The 16,404-nt window shown below is 39.2% G+C and overlaps 2 protein-coding genes across 3 annotated transcripts; both read right to left on the bottom strand.

The window, feature by feature from the left end:
• Positions 1-703: 703 nt before the first annotated feature.
• Positions 704-7,941, bottom strand: cnp (2'',3''-cyclic nucleotide 3'' phosphodiesterase). The gene is made up of 4 exons (XM_065279675.2): positions 7,716-7,941; positions 5,204-5,911; positions 5,002-5,129; positions 704-2,373 (listed from the first exon to the last, which is right to left on the bottom strand). The coding sequence occupies exons 2-4, from the start codon at positions 5,889-5,891 to the stop codon at positions 1,906-1,908; spliced, it is 1,284 nt and encodes a 427-aa protein (XP_065135747.1). The 5' UTR covers positions 5,892-5,911; positions 7,716-7,941; the 3' UTR covers positions 704-1,905.
• Positions 7,942-8,981: 1,040 nt separating this feature from the next.
• odad4 (outer dynein arm docking complex subunit 4) lies at positions 8,982-16,240 on the bottom strand. 2 transcript variants are annotated; one of them, XM_065273860.2, is made up of 12 exons: positions 16,061-16,240; positions 15,801-15,932; positions 13,205-13,358; positions 13,068-13,129; positions 12,804-12,951; positions 12,485-12,709; positions 11,233-11,361; positions 11,058-11,136; positions 10,849-10,935; positions 10,554-10,750; positions 10,272-10,372; positions 8,982-9,911 (listed from the first exon to the last, which is right to left on the bottom strand). In XM_065273860.2, exons 1-12 carry the CDS (start codon positions 16,175-16,177, stop codon positions 9,876-9,878), a joined length of 1,467 nt encoding a protein of 488 aa, XP_065129932.2. In that variant the 5' UTR covers positions 16,178-16,240; the 3' UTR covers positions 8,982-9,875. The 2 variants fall into 2 exon arrangements, with proteins under 2 accessions (XP_065129932.2, XP_065137042.1); XM_065280970.2 differs by having other exon boundaries at positions 15,801-15,888; positions 16,061-16,225.
• Between the last annotated feature and the right edge of the window lie 164 nt (positions 16,241-16,404).

The raw sequence follows: 16,404 nt of genomic DNA, 5'->3' as shown, positions 1-16,404 counted from the left end.
GAGACATGACTCAACCTGAATATAGATAAAAGACATTATAGGCTTTAAACAAAACCACTGCCATTGATCCATTGATATCTAAATGAGACCAGAAGTTCAGAGGTGTAAAATAGAATTTCTTAATCAAAAACAGTGGTTCTTAAACTTTTTGGCATGTACCCCTCTTGCCCCCTTGGTGTAGGGTGTATCACCTTGTGCCCCCCAAAGAAAATTCCTAAGATAAAACAAACTTAGAATTTGAATTAAATAAAGCCTCTTAGTGATGTCAGTCGACACCTTCTGGCCAAAGGGAAGCATTGCATTAAATGCAGAGAAACCTTCTTAAATGCCCTTACACTGTCTATTAAGGAAGGATGTAAGCAACTTAAATATTTAATTAAAGGGAAGTACAAAGAGTGTGTATATGTGGCATGAATAATCATTGAGTAAACGTGTGAACTCACAACTACAAACTGTGGTCACTCTTCCGGGATATAAAAAAATTTCCCATAAATGTTGTAACAGGAAACTGTAAGGATGAGGTGTAAGCTAAAGTGTGTTTGTTGTGTCAAAGTTGAACCACTAGATAAAAACCTCCACATTAGATAAAATAAGCGTGCAACAGACCTTATAAAAAATCAGATTAAACACCCTATAAAACATAAAAAGCACAAAATAAACTTAATTTTCAAAGGGGAAAAAAAATCTGCATTAACAGACAGGGTTGTCAGAGCCAAGCACATTCTTTATTAAGTGTACAAAAGAAATGAAAAACATGGCAAGTGCAAAAATATAGTGCCTTGATGTCAGAGATCTAAGATAAGCATGGCTTCAGCCATCTACAAACCTACAGAAGAGGAAGGCACCAGGCCGATGCTTGTCACAGTATTTAGAGTGCACATTTTTTCCAAAACTGACATGAATGAGAGACTAAATGTACTATCACACGTGATTACACTTGTTTTATGAAGGAGCTGATTGTATGAATAAATCCAATGAGAAATACAGGCTACATTGGTTTAACCAACACTTTGTAAATGGGAAGACAGCTCAATGAGGACAATTCATTGCATACACAGACACAAATGAACACAAGCACGCACACTACAGCCTAAAAACATCTCCCAGAACGTACGTAACATTACTTAATAAAAGAAAAAACCTTGGTGGACATTTTAAGTGAGCGCAATGAACAAGAAAACACACACCCACACACACAGAACACTTCGCAGGGTGAGATAATAATGGTGCGGTGTGTATTTTTGGAAATCGTACTAGTCGTACATCAGCTCTGCAAAGCCTGAAGAGAGGGGGGACAGTGAAGAATTACACGCTAGACTATCAGTTATACTCTTAACCTTAATAAAGTTCTTGTGATGAACAATCAAAACTGCTGATCTGAGTTAGAAGATGCAAATTTGGTACCCAAATCTTCTAATAGTACCGCGTCGGCAGCCATTTAACAAGAACTGAACTAAGACGGAGTACAATCCAGTTAATCAAACCAGGAAGTTGTGCTAAATCTAAGTGCTCGAAGTGTAGGGAAGACCAATCGTGAATGAACCAGCGTAAAAGGAACATGGACGGTGTGGTGGCCGAAGCCACGCGAACTAACACCGAACGCAGAGTGAATCCAGCAGAGTGATCCGTGACCTTAAGGCAGATATTAAGGCCTCTGACCTCATGTTGCCAGGCAAAGGAAAGGCACCAGCTAAGGCTGCTCTGGAATATCTGGGCTCACGGTGCCTGCCAAATCATCCCAAGCCATCACCACGCATACACTAAAGCTGCAAAACACACACGCAAATCCACCTACACACACACACACACACATGCATAAAGACAACATCATCCACAGCCGATCGAGGGCCAGGGCCCTTAGGAAATGTCTCCCTTCTCTTCCCCCCTCTCCTCCTTGCTTTCTGCTCACAGAATGGCACACTTTTTCTTCTTCTTGTCGCCGTTCTTTTTGCCCTGGTCGGCGGTAGGTTTGTTATCGGAGAAGCTAGAGAAGTTGGTGTCTGCTGTGATCGCTTCCCTCAGGGCAAGGAACCAACGGCCCTCACCTAGATAGGACAAAGTGCCCAGCTCCATCTCAACCTGGGTGCCCTCCTTGCTCTCCTTCTGCAGGGCCAGGATCTCCAGCAGATCGAAACCGGTCTGAACTGGTTCTACACCGGTCGAGCAGCCCAATGTGACATGGGCGCGGCTGCCGGCCGGTATAGCCTCAATGCTGGGTAGAAGGGTGGTGGGAGCCCCTACTTTGTCTCCCCCTTCAGGCCACAGTTTCATCTGCGTTTCTGTCAACTCCACACGGGCCCCAAACGTGCGAGGGGTCACTAAGAGAGCAGTGACAGAAATCTCATCGGACTTCTCTAAAGAATCTTTGACTACCTATAGGAAACAGAAATAAAGGAATTGTATTAGTATCAGCTATCAGTATTGATCACAATCAATTTAAATAAGTTGGTAGCAGGCGTGCAACACGTCCTGAAGAGTGAAGCCAAAACATTTTGGTCGCCCCCTGGTGTCTAGTCATAGGTCATAGACCCACCTTTTCCATGTAAACAAATGTAATGTTAGCCAAACTTAATAAACCAATAAATACATTTTTCCACTAATGGTCGTTTTGGTTATTTCAGTTATTTCTTAAAACACTGATGTACATTTACGTGTTGGATTTTCTTATAAATTAAGGTTGGGTTAAGTTGACGCTATTAAAAAGGGACATGATTAGGCATGGGACGGTATAAGATTCTGGCAGTATGAATGTCAGGTAAAAATAAAGCCTTTAAATTATAATAATATTATATATATTTTTAAAGCATATCTAATTATTATCTAATTATATCATATTTTCGTAATGTATATTAAATGTAAACATCAAATCAATCACATGATGACTTAATGAATTTTGTATACACACAGCTCATACCTTGGAGACGGTATCACAGAACATTTTAGTGGTTTAAAACCTCACCTTGAAACCGCTAACCAGCCCATGCCTAGACATGATGACATGATTTGTGTTTGGGTCAAACAAGAATATGGGCATGGCCTTAATACAGGCTGCATCCAAATACCCACACTTGCGGTCTTGGCCACTAGATAGCACGTGCATGAGAAAGGAAGTAAGGGTGCAAGACTGTCCCATGTCTAAAAACTGGCAAGTGGCAGTGCCCTAAACCCACAGCGCTTCTAAGCGGTATTCAAGGCTAAGAGTATCCCATCAAGCATCACATTCTGGATGTAAATCGTGAGACTTTTGCCCAAACCTTGCGAGATGTAGCAGAAACTTTTAATTGTAAGTTAAATGGATACAAATGATGTTGCTAGTAAAACGAAGTGTGCAAATTTCATTGGTGCCAGCATGCATTTTGTTAAATATCTGCAACTGCTTTTATCACATAATAAGAAACAACATTAATTGTGTCGTTTATTCAGGGTGCTACTGAATAAATAAACTTTAATAAAGCTGCATGCACAAATTTAAGAGTTTAAACAGATGCAAGAATTCTGCATCTGAACGTTTTAGAGAAGTGTAGATAATAATCTTTAAATTCAGCAAATTTTCATTTTAGAGTGTTAATGTGGTCATTTGATCTATATTTATATATATCTATATCTTTATATCTATCTATATCTATCTAAAAAATGAAATAAGTTTTGGTGAAAATTGCTGCCACTACCTAGATTAACATTTTTACACTTGCTGTGTGTCCCATCGGCTGAATATTTCTAAATGCACGCTTGGAATCTTCACACCTACTAGAACACTTAAGCAGAACACAGGAAATGTGTCATGCAAGTAGCCAAGTGGTCAATTGCAAAGTCCGCAAGTGTGGTTACTTAGACGCAGCCACAGTGTCTCCACTTCACGATCACTACTGCGCAGACACTAGTGACTCCAAATGATGACATCAGCGCAAGATGTCAGCAGCCATTTTTTGGACATTTTTCTACAATTGAAGTCTATTGTGACATGCCATCCATCTTTTTTACAGTCTATAGTCAGCACTTATTGCAAATAATATAATGGTGTTTCGGTTTTTAAATTTAATCGGAATACACAATTTCTATGCCCATGCACAAGTATTAAACTATCCATCTTTTCATCCATGCCTTTAAATGATATCAATTTAAAGGGGACGTATCATAAAAATGTGACTTTCTATGTTTAAGTGCTATAATTGGGTCTACAATGCTTCTATCAACCTAGAAAATATGAAAAGAACAACCCAGTAACTTAGTTTTGGTAATCCATTCTCTGCAGGCATGGGAAAAAATAGGTAATTGAAATTTGGCTCCCCTTGTGATGTCAAAAGGGGAGAATACCACCCCTTAATTTGCACTATCCAACCACAACACTGCCATTTAGTGCAGAAATCAGCTCATTTGCATTTAAAAAGACACACCCAAAATGGCACATTTGCTCACACTTACAAAGTGTGAATTTTAACATGCTATAATAAACTATCTGTTAGGGCTGTGCAAAAAATCGACCGCGATTATCATGCGCGTGTCATCAGTAAAGCCGGTTCGGTGATTAGTATTAAATCGCCATCAGCTGCTTTCAGATGGAGCGGCATTTATTAAACAGACCCGTAGTTCACAGAGAAGCTAGGCAAAATCGGGTTCATAATCGAGGAAAATCGATTCCGATTTTCTATGCGATTTTGCCTAGCTTCTCGGTGAACTACGGGTCTGTGTAATAAATGCTGCTCCATCTGAAAGCAGCTGATGGCGATTTACTTCTAATCACGGAACCGGCTTTACTGATGACACGCGCATGATAATCGCAGTCGATTTTTTGCACAGCCCTACTATCTGTGTGGAATTTTAAGCTAGAACTTCACATACGTACTTGGGGACACCAAATATTTATTTAACATCTTTAAAAAAAAAAGTCTTGTGAAATGTCCCCTTTAAAAAAAAACATCTGTGTACTCACTTCAGGCTGTGCATGGTTTAAAACACGACTTGTACTGCAATCTAGGAAGACTGCTCATGTGGAAAACTGACCTGTAGCTCAGCATACTCCTTTGCCCCCTCCACCTTGCCATAGTCGCAAAACATTGTAGTGCAATGGAGAGGCTCTGCGGTCTGAAAGTACTGTTCGAGATCAACCTCCTTACCTGCTTCACCAGTAACTACAAAAGAACCATATAAAAAAATCAATATCATATTAAAAGCACAAACAGGCAGGTATATAGAGTCCACTTACATTCACTGATATGTTGTTTAAAGGCCTCAAGAGTGTCCAGTGTCTTGAGAAAGTCCATGGTGGCACACTTGATTCTCTCCTCTTCCTCTGGAAGCAGGAACCAGCCAAAGAACAGAGGCAGTCCTGGCTCTTTCTGCTCGGTCTCCGCCTCTTTCGGAAGTTCAGCTTGAACCGCCTCTGATGCTTGCACCTTTTCCTCTCCATCCTCCTTCTGTGTCTCCCCATCTTTAGCAACTTCGTCGGGTTTAGCGTCGGCAGGTTTGGACTCGGCTTCTTTCTTTGGCTCCTCCTCTTTCTTTGGCTCCACCTCTTTCACAGCTTCTTCCTCCTGTTTCTCTGGTTCAGAATTCACGTGAACTTGCGGCTCTGCTTTAGACTCCTTCTTCTGTTCTGGCTCGGGTGATTTCTCTGCCGATTCGTCCACTTCTGGAGGTTTCTCAGCTTCTGGGGTTTTCTCTGGAGCTACCTCAGGTTTGGCAGATTCGGTCACCTCATCGTTTTCCATGGCACATTGACCCACTGCTGGGGTCTCAAGCTCAGGGGCCGTTTCTGGTGATTTCACTGCCGGTTCTGAAGACGCCTCAACTATTTCTTCAGATTTCGGCTCTGCTTTCTCCTCCTGCTCTGTCGCCACATCCTGTGACTCAGTAACAGCTTCTGGAACTTCCTGATTCTGTTCGCCGTCCATTGCTATACAGCAAGCTCTTTCTGATAAACACAACAAATTGAGTGAGAATGCATTTTATGAAAATTTAGGTAGAATAAAACAGACTTAATTTCATGCAAGGTCTAATTTGCCTTTGGAAGATAATGGGGAACCAAAATGTAGTATATTATAGAAGGGTTAAATTAAGTGAGTTTTAGACACTGAATGCAAGCTGCCAGCTTCATAAACAGTAAATAAAGATGAACAGAATCTAAAATGCACGTATGCTACATCAAATTGTACAGAAATGCCAAGTAATGAACACCTGAACCATATGTCAGTTCCACAAATATAACCACGTCATTACACCCTGTATGTAGGCTGCTGAAAATGTTAAAACCAATACTTATAAAAAAATTTACTACCCACAGCTGCATATTTCACTTTCTTTCTAATTTGAAAACCACTGCTCCCTTTAAACGAGCAGATGCTTGAATTCATATGAAATAAACTGCAATTCCAGTGAAATGTGAGATGCCATCTAACAGCTCCAAACGCAAGAGCAGATTTTTCTCTGGGCTACAAATTACTCAATTTACATCCATATTTCTTATCATGTCACATTAATTTTTTTTCAAGAGACCTAGGATAACCCTGGGAATGTTGCACAACACTTCATGTTGCTTTAGTTTCATGTGACGTACCATCATCCTAGATATTTTCTGATGTAACTAGCTGTCAGATTTCCTACCAGCAAGCAGAAGCTATAAACTTAATGTTAGGATGTGAGTCATTGGTCATGTTTTGTAAATACTATGTCAAAAGCCAGGCACTTATTGTGAAAGTTACAAATTATCATTATTTAGTCAGAAAGCATCTGTTCCCCATTTTGATGCTTTTATGCAAATCTATACAACTTAACCAAATAGCAAAGCTTCGCCTCACTGAATCCAATTCAAGTGTTAATTCAACCTACTAACAACAGACAACATGACTTATCCGTTATGACACAGTAGCTTGATTTCACAATAACAAGCAAAGCTTTAAATACACAAGTGGTATGTGTGTTGCATGGTCAACAGCAGTGGTGGTCGTGGGACACCGACACCTGCACATCATTTGGGCCGCTTCTTTGTGGCTTTGTCTCAATGCCAAGTGAGTTGGCTACCTAAACGTGACCAAATTAGATTCAGACACGCCAGCTAATCTACGAAGACAAAGGAAACCCCAAACGGGAGATGTATTCACTGTGACAGCGATAACACTGACGCTTCAAATAAAGCAGAAGCTGTGATGGGCCGCAGTTTGAACGCGTATATAAATGGTTACTTTAAAAGACATTACACACACATTGGGTAAAACTGAAAAATTGGTGCGCTAATATAACAAATCCAAAATTTGCTTAAGACAACGAATGTAAAAACTCTCTTAAACTGTATGATAAGCTAAACATCCTGATAAAAAGCCTATGATCCCGTTAATTGCGGGTAACAAAAGGCGTGTTTGACTTCATGCGGCCCTGCGCAAAGCGATCAGTTTGAGACATCGACGTACCGCGAGAGTGATTAGAAAACTATGTTCGAATCGCTCTCGCGGTACTTTGATATCACTGACCGGTCTAACTGCGCAACATACGCAGTCGAACACACCTAATGCAAACGCAGGGATTCGGGGAGTGGCAGTGCCCAGCCACGCTGCATGCAGACAAAACAAAGCAGCGTGGCAATGCCACACACGATAGAAATATCGCTATTATTTGCTGTCTCAAAGTCATCTAAAGAACGTTTACAACGAATTTACAGGTTCCGTAGTGTTCTACAAGACGATATAGTATTCAAGAAAAGGTACAATGTGAATGAAACTTACTTGATTACAACGTTAGCAGATGTTTGAAAACTGTCACCGTTCAGGACTGCGGTTCAGTGCGCCGTACAGCCAAACGTTTCTCCCGAGTCCTGCGCAGAAAAGCCCCGCCTGGCCGAGCACTAGCAATAATCAGGAAACACAACGGAAACCACTGGCACTTGAGCACGCTCGTTGCGTGCACGAGCGCGGGCACTGAAGGGAGAGGCAAATAGATATTACGGAACAGAGGCAATTTTTCGGCGCGCTCCCGCTACTTTGCAGACCGTCCTTCCTTGTGCACGTCAGAAACCGGAATTTGACCCCCACCCACACACAAAACGTTAATCTGTAAATGATCATTTTATTCATACGTCTTACATTTTGGAGGAATTAATAAGGCAAATCTTAAAATCTAACACATTTAATCTTGAAAAAATTTCTAATACCAGGTAGGAGATATCAAATTGTTTTCAGCTAATTCTACGCCAGGGGTTTTCCATTTATATATATATATATATATATATATATATATATATATATATATATATATATATATATATATATATATACATATATATGAAAAATAAACATTTAAATTGTGTTATATAAATAGTAGTTGTGACATTACTAAAGCAGCATATTGTTTCCAAACTTAAATAATTGGCTAAGCAAACCTTTATGGTTTTTGATTTGTCTTTTTCTCTTAAAATGTCCCTGGCCCATAGTTTGGAAGGCATACTTCTACAGTTATACATTAAATCTACTATGCAAGTAAATTTAAACCTTTTTTTTTTTGGATAGGCTGTGATGTCATAGTAATTTTTCAAGATCAAGATTTGCATACTGTACACAAGCACAGACTTGAATTCCAACTTGGTGAGATCTTTGCAGTCTTACATTAAGATTATTATGGTGATTTTACACCATAAAGTATTCAAAGTATTCATTTACTATAACACATTTTAAGATGATAAGACCCATATTTTTGAATAGTTGTATAAAAGAATACCAAGAAAGAATACCAGTAAGCAGGTTGTGTCTTGTTGATCTAAAAGGAAAACTCAAGATGTATGCAGGTTACTAACCAAGTAGTGATGCATCTTAAGATAGCAATGACAAGTTTTACAGGTAACATGAACTTCTCCGGTTTGTAGCAGATATAAGCCACACAAAAAACTTTCACACTCAAATGTGCAGTTTTCTGTGGTTTCATAACCTGTCATAACACATACTGATGTTGAGTTTTGTTTAACATGAGCACACACAGTATGACCGATTTAACTGCAACTTCAAAAACTTTATTGTAACATAATGTGTTCACACCATGCATGTTTATTGCAAAACATTAAACGGTACCTGGGCTACATCATTAGGCAAAGGCATCACAAATATCTAACATGATTTGTTTTACCTCTGTAACTGTGACAGGTTATTTATGTAACACTATGCAAAACATTTAATCAAACAAAAGGCTGTTATAAAAGGTAATGATTAACTTTTTAGTGAGATACATTTTGTTATTAATATTATATAATATCAGTAAGACATCAGTGGGTTTTTACCTTTTATAAAAGTATAAACATTGTAGCTCAGAACCTGAAGCAACTGCTCAGAACCTGCTGCGTCACTTTCGAGTTAACTAATTATTTGAATTTGGGACGTATCTAGCAAAAATAGGAGCTGACTGGCAACCAATTGCAGATTAATTACAGCAGACAAACAAATGCACTTAAGCTGTCAAATGAAAGGCCAAATTATAAATACTTGTTTAAGGACAAAAAAGCAAAAAAACAACTTAATACTACAATAAGCATTGGATTTACAATGGGAAAGATACACCTGAATATGCATCTTCACAGTTACTTGTTAAAAGACAAATCACATTTCCACCAATAACACTTCCTTTTCTGAAATGTCTCTGGTCAGGGCCTGATATGGTGATGGGGTGTAGGTGAAAGTTATTTTAAGACATACTTAATTTTTGCAATTCACTTTGATGCCGCTGGAGTCGCACAAATTACACAGTTTACCTTTAAACAGTCATAACAAACTGCAATCCAACGCACTTTTCCTCAAGCAGACTGGTTGTGTATGTGTGTCAGTAAAGATGCATTAGTCCTGACTTGTCTTTGAAGTGCATTTATTCGATTGCAGCACTATTATTCAATCGGGTTTCTCGTCTTACTGAGTCACTCCTTCTCTTGCCTCGCGAAGAGCCTGCAGGCCAGAAATTGAGGAATTGATTGAAGTGAAGCAATAGTTTCAGGCACATAAGGAAAGATGATATCAGATTAAAAAAAATCTAATGGTGGTCAAAAATCTGGTGGCAGACAAGGACATTAAAAGGCATGTCAAGAATATGATTGCTTGTGTGTGTCTTAACTTGAAACAGTTTTATCGGCTTTAACAGTGTAAGATTCAGCCAATCAAAACGGTCATGACATGTACAAAGATAAAACAGCATACATCATGTTATTTAAAAACTAATTCTTATGTATTGTAAATGACACTATAGAGAAAACAACACGAATATTGAGATAGATCTTAAGAGGGATGGACAGGAATGTCTGTGTTGACCTTCTGTATGCCTTCTATGGCAGTGTCATCCTGTAGCATGTTTGCCCAGTCTAGTGCCCTCTCAAAGTGTACAACACTGGCCGTGTAGTTACCAAGCTTCACTGTGTAAAGAGAGAGAGAGAGAGAGACAGATGATCTAATCATAGGGTGTAGCGTAGATCAAATGTACAAAATGAATGCATCAACTTTTATTGATTCTGAGCATTGTGCGAAATTCGATTATTCTTAGTCACATTAAACCTTCGACTTCCTGGGGTTCTGGGCAGTGTAGTTTGGACTCACATTCTGCCTGTGCCACAAGCACAATCGCGTTTAGCTGCCATCTCATATCGCTGGTCTCATCAGCGGCCTCGGAAGAGAGAAGACCATAGTCTCTCGCTTCAGCATAACGCTTCAGCTCCAGATAACAGCGGCCAATCTCATGAAACAACCAGGTTTTTTCTAAAGGGTCACTTGCTAGAGAAACCCTCTCCTCCCAGCTACATCCACACATAAAAAAACATGTGCATAGATTAAACCGTAATTATCCTTGTAATAGGATAAAGAGTAAACAACCATTAACAGCATATGTACTTACACTTCAATGGCCTGTTGAAACTTGCCAATGCGTGCATACACGCGTCCGATGTTGTCCAGAGCTCTGGATTTGCTTTCTGTCTGGTCGCTATGAAACAAACCACAAAACAAACACAGCTATGTTTGACGGATAGTAGGTTATTAACAATTCTGATGTTAATAATAAACACGCCAGACGTGGACGTTTCACTGCTCTCAGCGTAATCTCACCCTTGCTTGGCAAACTCCAGCTCCTTCTTATGATGATACAGAGCTTTTTCCATTTTCCCAATATCCATCAGGGCATTGCCTGAACATAGTAAACAAGACTTTTAATACTGACTTGGATTTTGCATTTCTGTTTGTAAGGATGGTAATAGGGGATCTGATTCCAGATCAGTTTTACCAATGCAGCTATGCAGATTCCCCAGCACTTCTTTTTTATTGAGCAGGACCTTGTCTGACATGGTATGCACGGCCTTCATGAGCTCATGGGCCATTTTTAGGCTGCTATCTACATTGCCTGCACTGAAGGCTTTAAATTAAATAAACAACAACAAGAAAAAATTTAAATACATTACATTTACATTCAATTATTTTTTTAAGAATGTGTTTGCTATGTGATGCTTTGATGTTGCAATGCTAAGGTTTTAACATATGACTATATGGATGCTAGAGTATGTGACCTTACTAAATATTTCATAAAAGAGCCTTAAAGAAAAACACAACCGATTTTCAATATTTTACTATGTTCTTACCTTAACTTATCAATGAATTAATACGTACGTATCTTTTTTCAATGCATGCACTTTTAATCTTTGTACAGCGCTTTGTGAATGTGTTAGCATTTAGCCAAGCCCCATTCATTCCTATGCCTCCAAAAAAAAGTTTTATTGTGCCACCATACTTACTCGTGTAACTACTCATGTGAGAGTCTTTAAATAGGGAAAACATGAAAGTGTTTGATGTCTTCTAAATTCATCCCTGTTTGGATCCTAAGGAATGAATGGGGCTAGGCTAAATGCTAACTCATTCACGAGGCGCTGTACAAAGATTAAGTGCACGCATTGAAAAAAGATAGGGATGTATTAATTCATCGAAGTTGAGGTAAGAACATAGTAAAATATTGAAAAACTGTGGTGTTTTCCTTTAAAGGGGACAGAGAATGAAAAAACATTTTTACCTTGTCTTTGTTGAATAATGGTAGTCTACCCACATTCACAAACATACAAAAAGTGCTAAACATGCTAAACATCTCAGTCTCATAGAAATTCCTCTTTTAGAAGTGTCAGCCAGAAAACAACCCAATCTGAAAAACTGATGCTTATGACATCACAGGCATCTAACTGCCCCTCCACTTTAAAATAATTGGCTACATTTTTTGAGTGGCAGCAAAGTCAGCTAATCAGTAATGAGATTGCAAGTTAAGCCAGTAGGGGAGCCAAATAGGTGCAAAACCACTTGTTTGAAATCCCCCACCCTAATAGAGCTATTTGAGAGAGGTTTTTAGGAAGCTTCTAAGGCATTACAGACCCAAACAAAAAAATTTTTTGTCTACATGTCACATCACAGAACAAGGATAAATACTCCGTTCAACCATTCTATGTCACCTTTAAGCCACAAACTTAGACCTCTCTAGTGCTTTGTAGGGGATTCACCTGCATCGATTTCTTCCTGGCGGGTTTCGCAATAGCGACCGGGGTTTGAGGTGGGCTTGTGAAAGGCACGATTCCATTGCTGCTGCATCAGTCTTCTGTCCCGCTGCCGTGCATAGATGGGCTTCTGCTGCTGCCAGAACTCGGTCCGCGTGTCCAGATACGAGATACAGCCTTCAATCAGATCCTGTACGTTCTCTCCAGTGCGTATCTTACCTTTTATGAGATCTGTATGCAAACAGATACAACATCAACAAAAGAGAGGAGGCAAACTAAACAAGTACGACGTTGATTTTAAATATCTAGTTTTGCGAACACACACCCTCATCCTGGAGAAGTTTTTCTAAGTATTCCCTGTCGTTGTACAGCTCTCCCAAAAGCTGCTTGGCTGTTTTTTCAATTTTGGGTACTTTCTGGCCATGTTGTCTGGGGTGCTTCTTATGAGAATGAATTGGATGTTTTGGATGAACCTTTAGGATCACATCAAACAAACAAATAAACATTAACATACAGTATATCATTCATAGTGGTAGGGTACGAGAGGGGGCATGTGGTGTGAAGAGAGATAGAAATAAAACTGACTCACCCCATTAGATTTGTGAATAACAGACAGGTCTCCTTTAGTCTTTAACTTCACAGAGGAGGGACCTTTTAGGGTTAGAGAGACGTTGATGTGATTTTGTTTACATTATTATTTCATCATGTTGTCTGAGGAAGACTTACTGCCTACAGAGTTGTCGATGGCCTCTTGAGCTTTCTGGATTCCCAGCCTGAACTCCTGCAACTCCGGTCGTAGCTTATGGCCTCTGTGATAGTAGACCAACGCAAACTCAAAATCACCCATAGTGTACAGGGCCTCTGCCTTCTGATACAGACCCTGGAGGAGAAAGTCAAGTAATTTATCCCTGAACGAACCACCAAAGACAATAGTACAGCACAAGCTTCTAATTACTGCATTAGTATTGTTCTTACAAGATGTCGGGCAAATCTCTGTGTGTGCTTAAAGGTGCAGTGTGTTAATTTAAGCGGCATCTAGTGGTGAGGTTGTGAATTGCAACCAATGGCTCAGTCCACTGCTCTTCCCTCGCTTTTGAAACACAGAGAGAAGCTACAGTAGCCATCACCAAAAAAATGTAATAGACGGAGACAAAAAACTTTTGTTAAAAACATGGGGGCACAAAATGGCAACTTCCACGTAAGGGGACCCACGGTGTATGTAGATAAAAACGTCTCATTCTAAGACAGTGGTTCTGAAACTGGGGGCCGTGGCCCCCTGAGGGGCCCTGAGATGGTGCAAGGGGCCCCAGTTTAATGACATTTTATACATGGGTTTCAGTCATGTGACTTTTTACGTTATGCCGCCATCTTGAGGACCTACCGAGTACCAGTAGGCTACTGACAAGCATTGGCTGGCTTGCTACGATTTACGGATTTCTTATCTTTTACTGTCTATGATTCTTATGGATACGGGAAATGGCTACGAAAGACAACATGTCGCACCTCGACTGTCATGAAAAGAAACGCGACTTTAAAAAAATATACCTTGGTTTGGGTGTGATGCCTACTCAATCCCCGATACGTTCTTCCAGCCGCTGTTCGCTGCTACCGAACTACCACTATTTTACAACACTAAGGCGGCGCGTCACAACATGAAACTTTGCTCGAAGTATCACCTGGATCTCTACTCATGAACGCGAACATTGAGAACATTGTTTGTGTACACAGAGTTTAATAAAAAGAAAGTTTTGTACAACTGATTTTGGCTGTTATGGTGTCTGCTCGTCATCCCTGCCAGACGGAAATAATCGATTTCTGAATGCGAATGAATGAATCTCATATGAGGCTCCTTTTTCAACTAGAAGGTCAATATTGTTTTTCACTTGCGACAAAACAACGAATTATCTGTGCATTTATATGGAACTATGCTTTAGGAGCTATCCATCTTTACTCTCCTCCCTCCTTACGTTCCATTCGCAGATCGATACATCTAGACTGGGAAGATGGCGGCGAGCGGAAGCCAAATCAACCAAAGTCAGTTGTTTAAAACCTTCTTTTTAGTAAACTCTTTGTTCACAAACAATGTTCTCAATGCTCGAGTTCACGTGTAGAGACACAGGCGATACTTCGAGCAAAATATCATGTTTTGTCGAGCCTTCTTAGTGTTGTAAAAATAGCGATTTTGATGCTCACAACATATTGAAGGCATAGCTTCTAGTTCTTTTGCGACCACTTCAGGTCCTCAAAATGGCGGAAGACAAGAGAGTGACGCCAGCTGAAACCCATGTATAAAATACATTAAAGGGATAGTTCACTTTAAAATGAAAATTCTGTCATCATTTACTCATAATCATGTTGTTCTAAATCTGTATGAATTTCTTTTTTCTGATGAACACAAAAAAAGATATTTTGAGAAATGATGGTAAACACACAGCAATAAGTGACCATTGACTTCTATAGTAGGAAAAAATATTTTGGAAGTATTGTGATAAATGATAAAGAAGATATTTTGATAAATAATGTTAAGAACACAGTTGATGGTTCCCATTCAATTCCATCATATTTTTTTATTCCTACTATGGAAGTCTATGGTCACTTACTGCTGTGTGTTTACCATCATTTCTCAAAATATCTTCTTTTGTGTTCATCAGAAATTCATACAGGTTTAGAACAACATGAGGATGAGTAAATGAGTTTTCATTTTAAAGTGAACTATCCCTTTAATTTATTATAAATTCAGTGTATTTAAACCTCAGAAAAATAAGGCTACTAACCAACAGCACTACATTTTATAATTTAATGGGTTTTGTTTAATTCAAATTTTAAGTTTTATAATGTTTGTGTCATAACTTTTCTTTGGGGGGCCACGAAAGGACGTACCGTACACAATATACATATACATATATATATATACATATATATATATACATATATATATATATACATATATATATATTAGTTTCTCAACTACTATGGGGCCTCATGATGATTTTAAATGAGACAAAACCAGCACTAAATTAAGTGATAACAAAAAACCTGTATATTTCTTAGTGGAAATCGTGGAGCCTTAAAGTCAAAAAGGTTGTGATACACCAGTTTAGTACTAAACAGTAGTCATGATTAGTGGCCCATTTATGACAGATCGTTATTATACAAAGTACGCTGACGCCCCCTACAGGACATTTATAGCATTGGCTTAACATTGGGCTAAAACCTTTACCAGAGCTACGGACTCCAGGATAATTTATTTATAGGTAAAATGAGATTGAGCATGAGCATGGTTACTTTGGTATAAAAAAACTAAATTAAAAAGTAGGCACACCTTAAAAAACTCTTTGTTGTCCTTGAGGGAAGCCTCGGCATCTTGCAGCGCGCGCTTTGCATCGCCCAGTTTCACATAACACCTGGATCTGGCGACCAGACAGTTCTTATCATCCGGCTGTAAATTTAAAGCCTGGCCACAAACACAGGCTTTTGTAAAAGGTAATGTACAAATAAAAACATTTGTCTCATTTAAGAGTGTTGCCTGTAAACCACCCCTGTGTATTGGTATAAACAGTGTGACCAGTTATATCAACTTACCGTAGAAAAGCTCTCGATAGCTTTGACATACTCTCCCTTGTAAAACAGCTGGTCACCTTCAGCCATATAGGTACTAAATGTACTTTTCGGTCCTTCTTGTTCACCGTTCTCCGTCATTTTATCGTACCTCAAGGACAGACTCGAAAGCTTTAAGTACACATCGACCTTCTAGCTTTGGACCGTCCCGTTCCCTGTATCTTAGCAACGGGACTAACAAAACCTAGAGGGACCAATCAACTGCGGCGAAGTAAAAATGTGCATGTATATGCAGCACAGTATAATTAGTATTGTGTACTATACTCAAAAACGCTATATTTTGTAAACTAGTTTATATAATGTATTAT

This window comes from Paramisgurnus dabryanus, chromosome 3 (assembly GCF_030506205.2).
Source record: "Paramisgurnus dabryanus chromosome 3, PD_genome_1.1, whole genome shotgun sequence".
In the NCBI taxonomy this organism is placed as follows: domain Eukaryota; kingdom Metazoa; phylum Chordata; class Actinopteri; order Cypriniformes; family Cobitidae; genus Paramisgurnus; species Paramisgurnus dabryanus.
Note: the sequence above shows the minus strand (reverse complement) of the source record. Positions and strands in the feature narration are given on the sequence as shown.

Excerpts from the sequence above, each read along its gene's own strand:
- odad4 (XM_065273860.2), bottom strand. The coding sequence starts at position 16,177 with ATGACGGAGAACGGTGAACAAGAAGGACCGAAAAGTACATTTAGTACC. Across the intron at positions 13,130-13,204 it reads CATCGACAACTCTGTAGGCA|GTCCCTCCTCTGTGAAGTTA; the intron begins GTAAGTCTTCCT and ends TAACCCTAAAAG. Across the intron at positions 10,751-10,848 it reads TTTCAACAGGCCATTGAAGT|CTGGGAGGAGAGGGTTTCTC; the intron begins GTAAGTACATAT and ends GTGTGGATGTAG.
- cnp (XM_065279675.2), bottom strand. The coding sequence starts at position 5,891 with ATGGACGGCGAACAGAATCAGGAAGTTCCAGAAGCTGTTACTGAGTCA. Across the intron at positions 5,130-5,203 it reads TAAACAACATATCAGTGAAT|TTACTGGTGAAGCAGGTAAG; the intron begins GTAAGTGGACTC and ends GTTCTTTTGTAG. Across the intron at positions 2,374-5,001 it reads AGGAGTATGCTGAGCTACAG|GTAGTCAAAGATTCTTTAGA; the intron begins GTCAGTTTTCCA and ends TGTTTCCTATAG.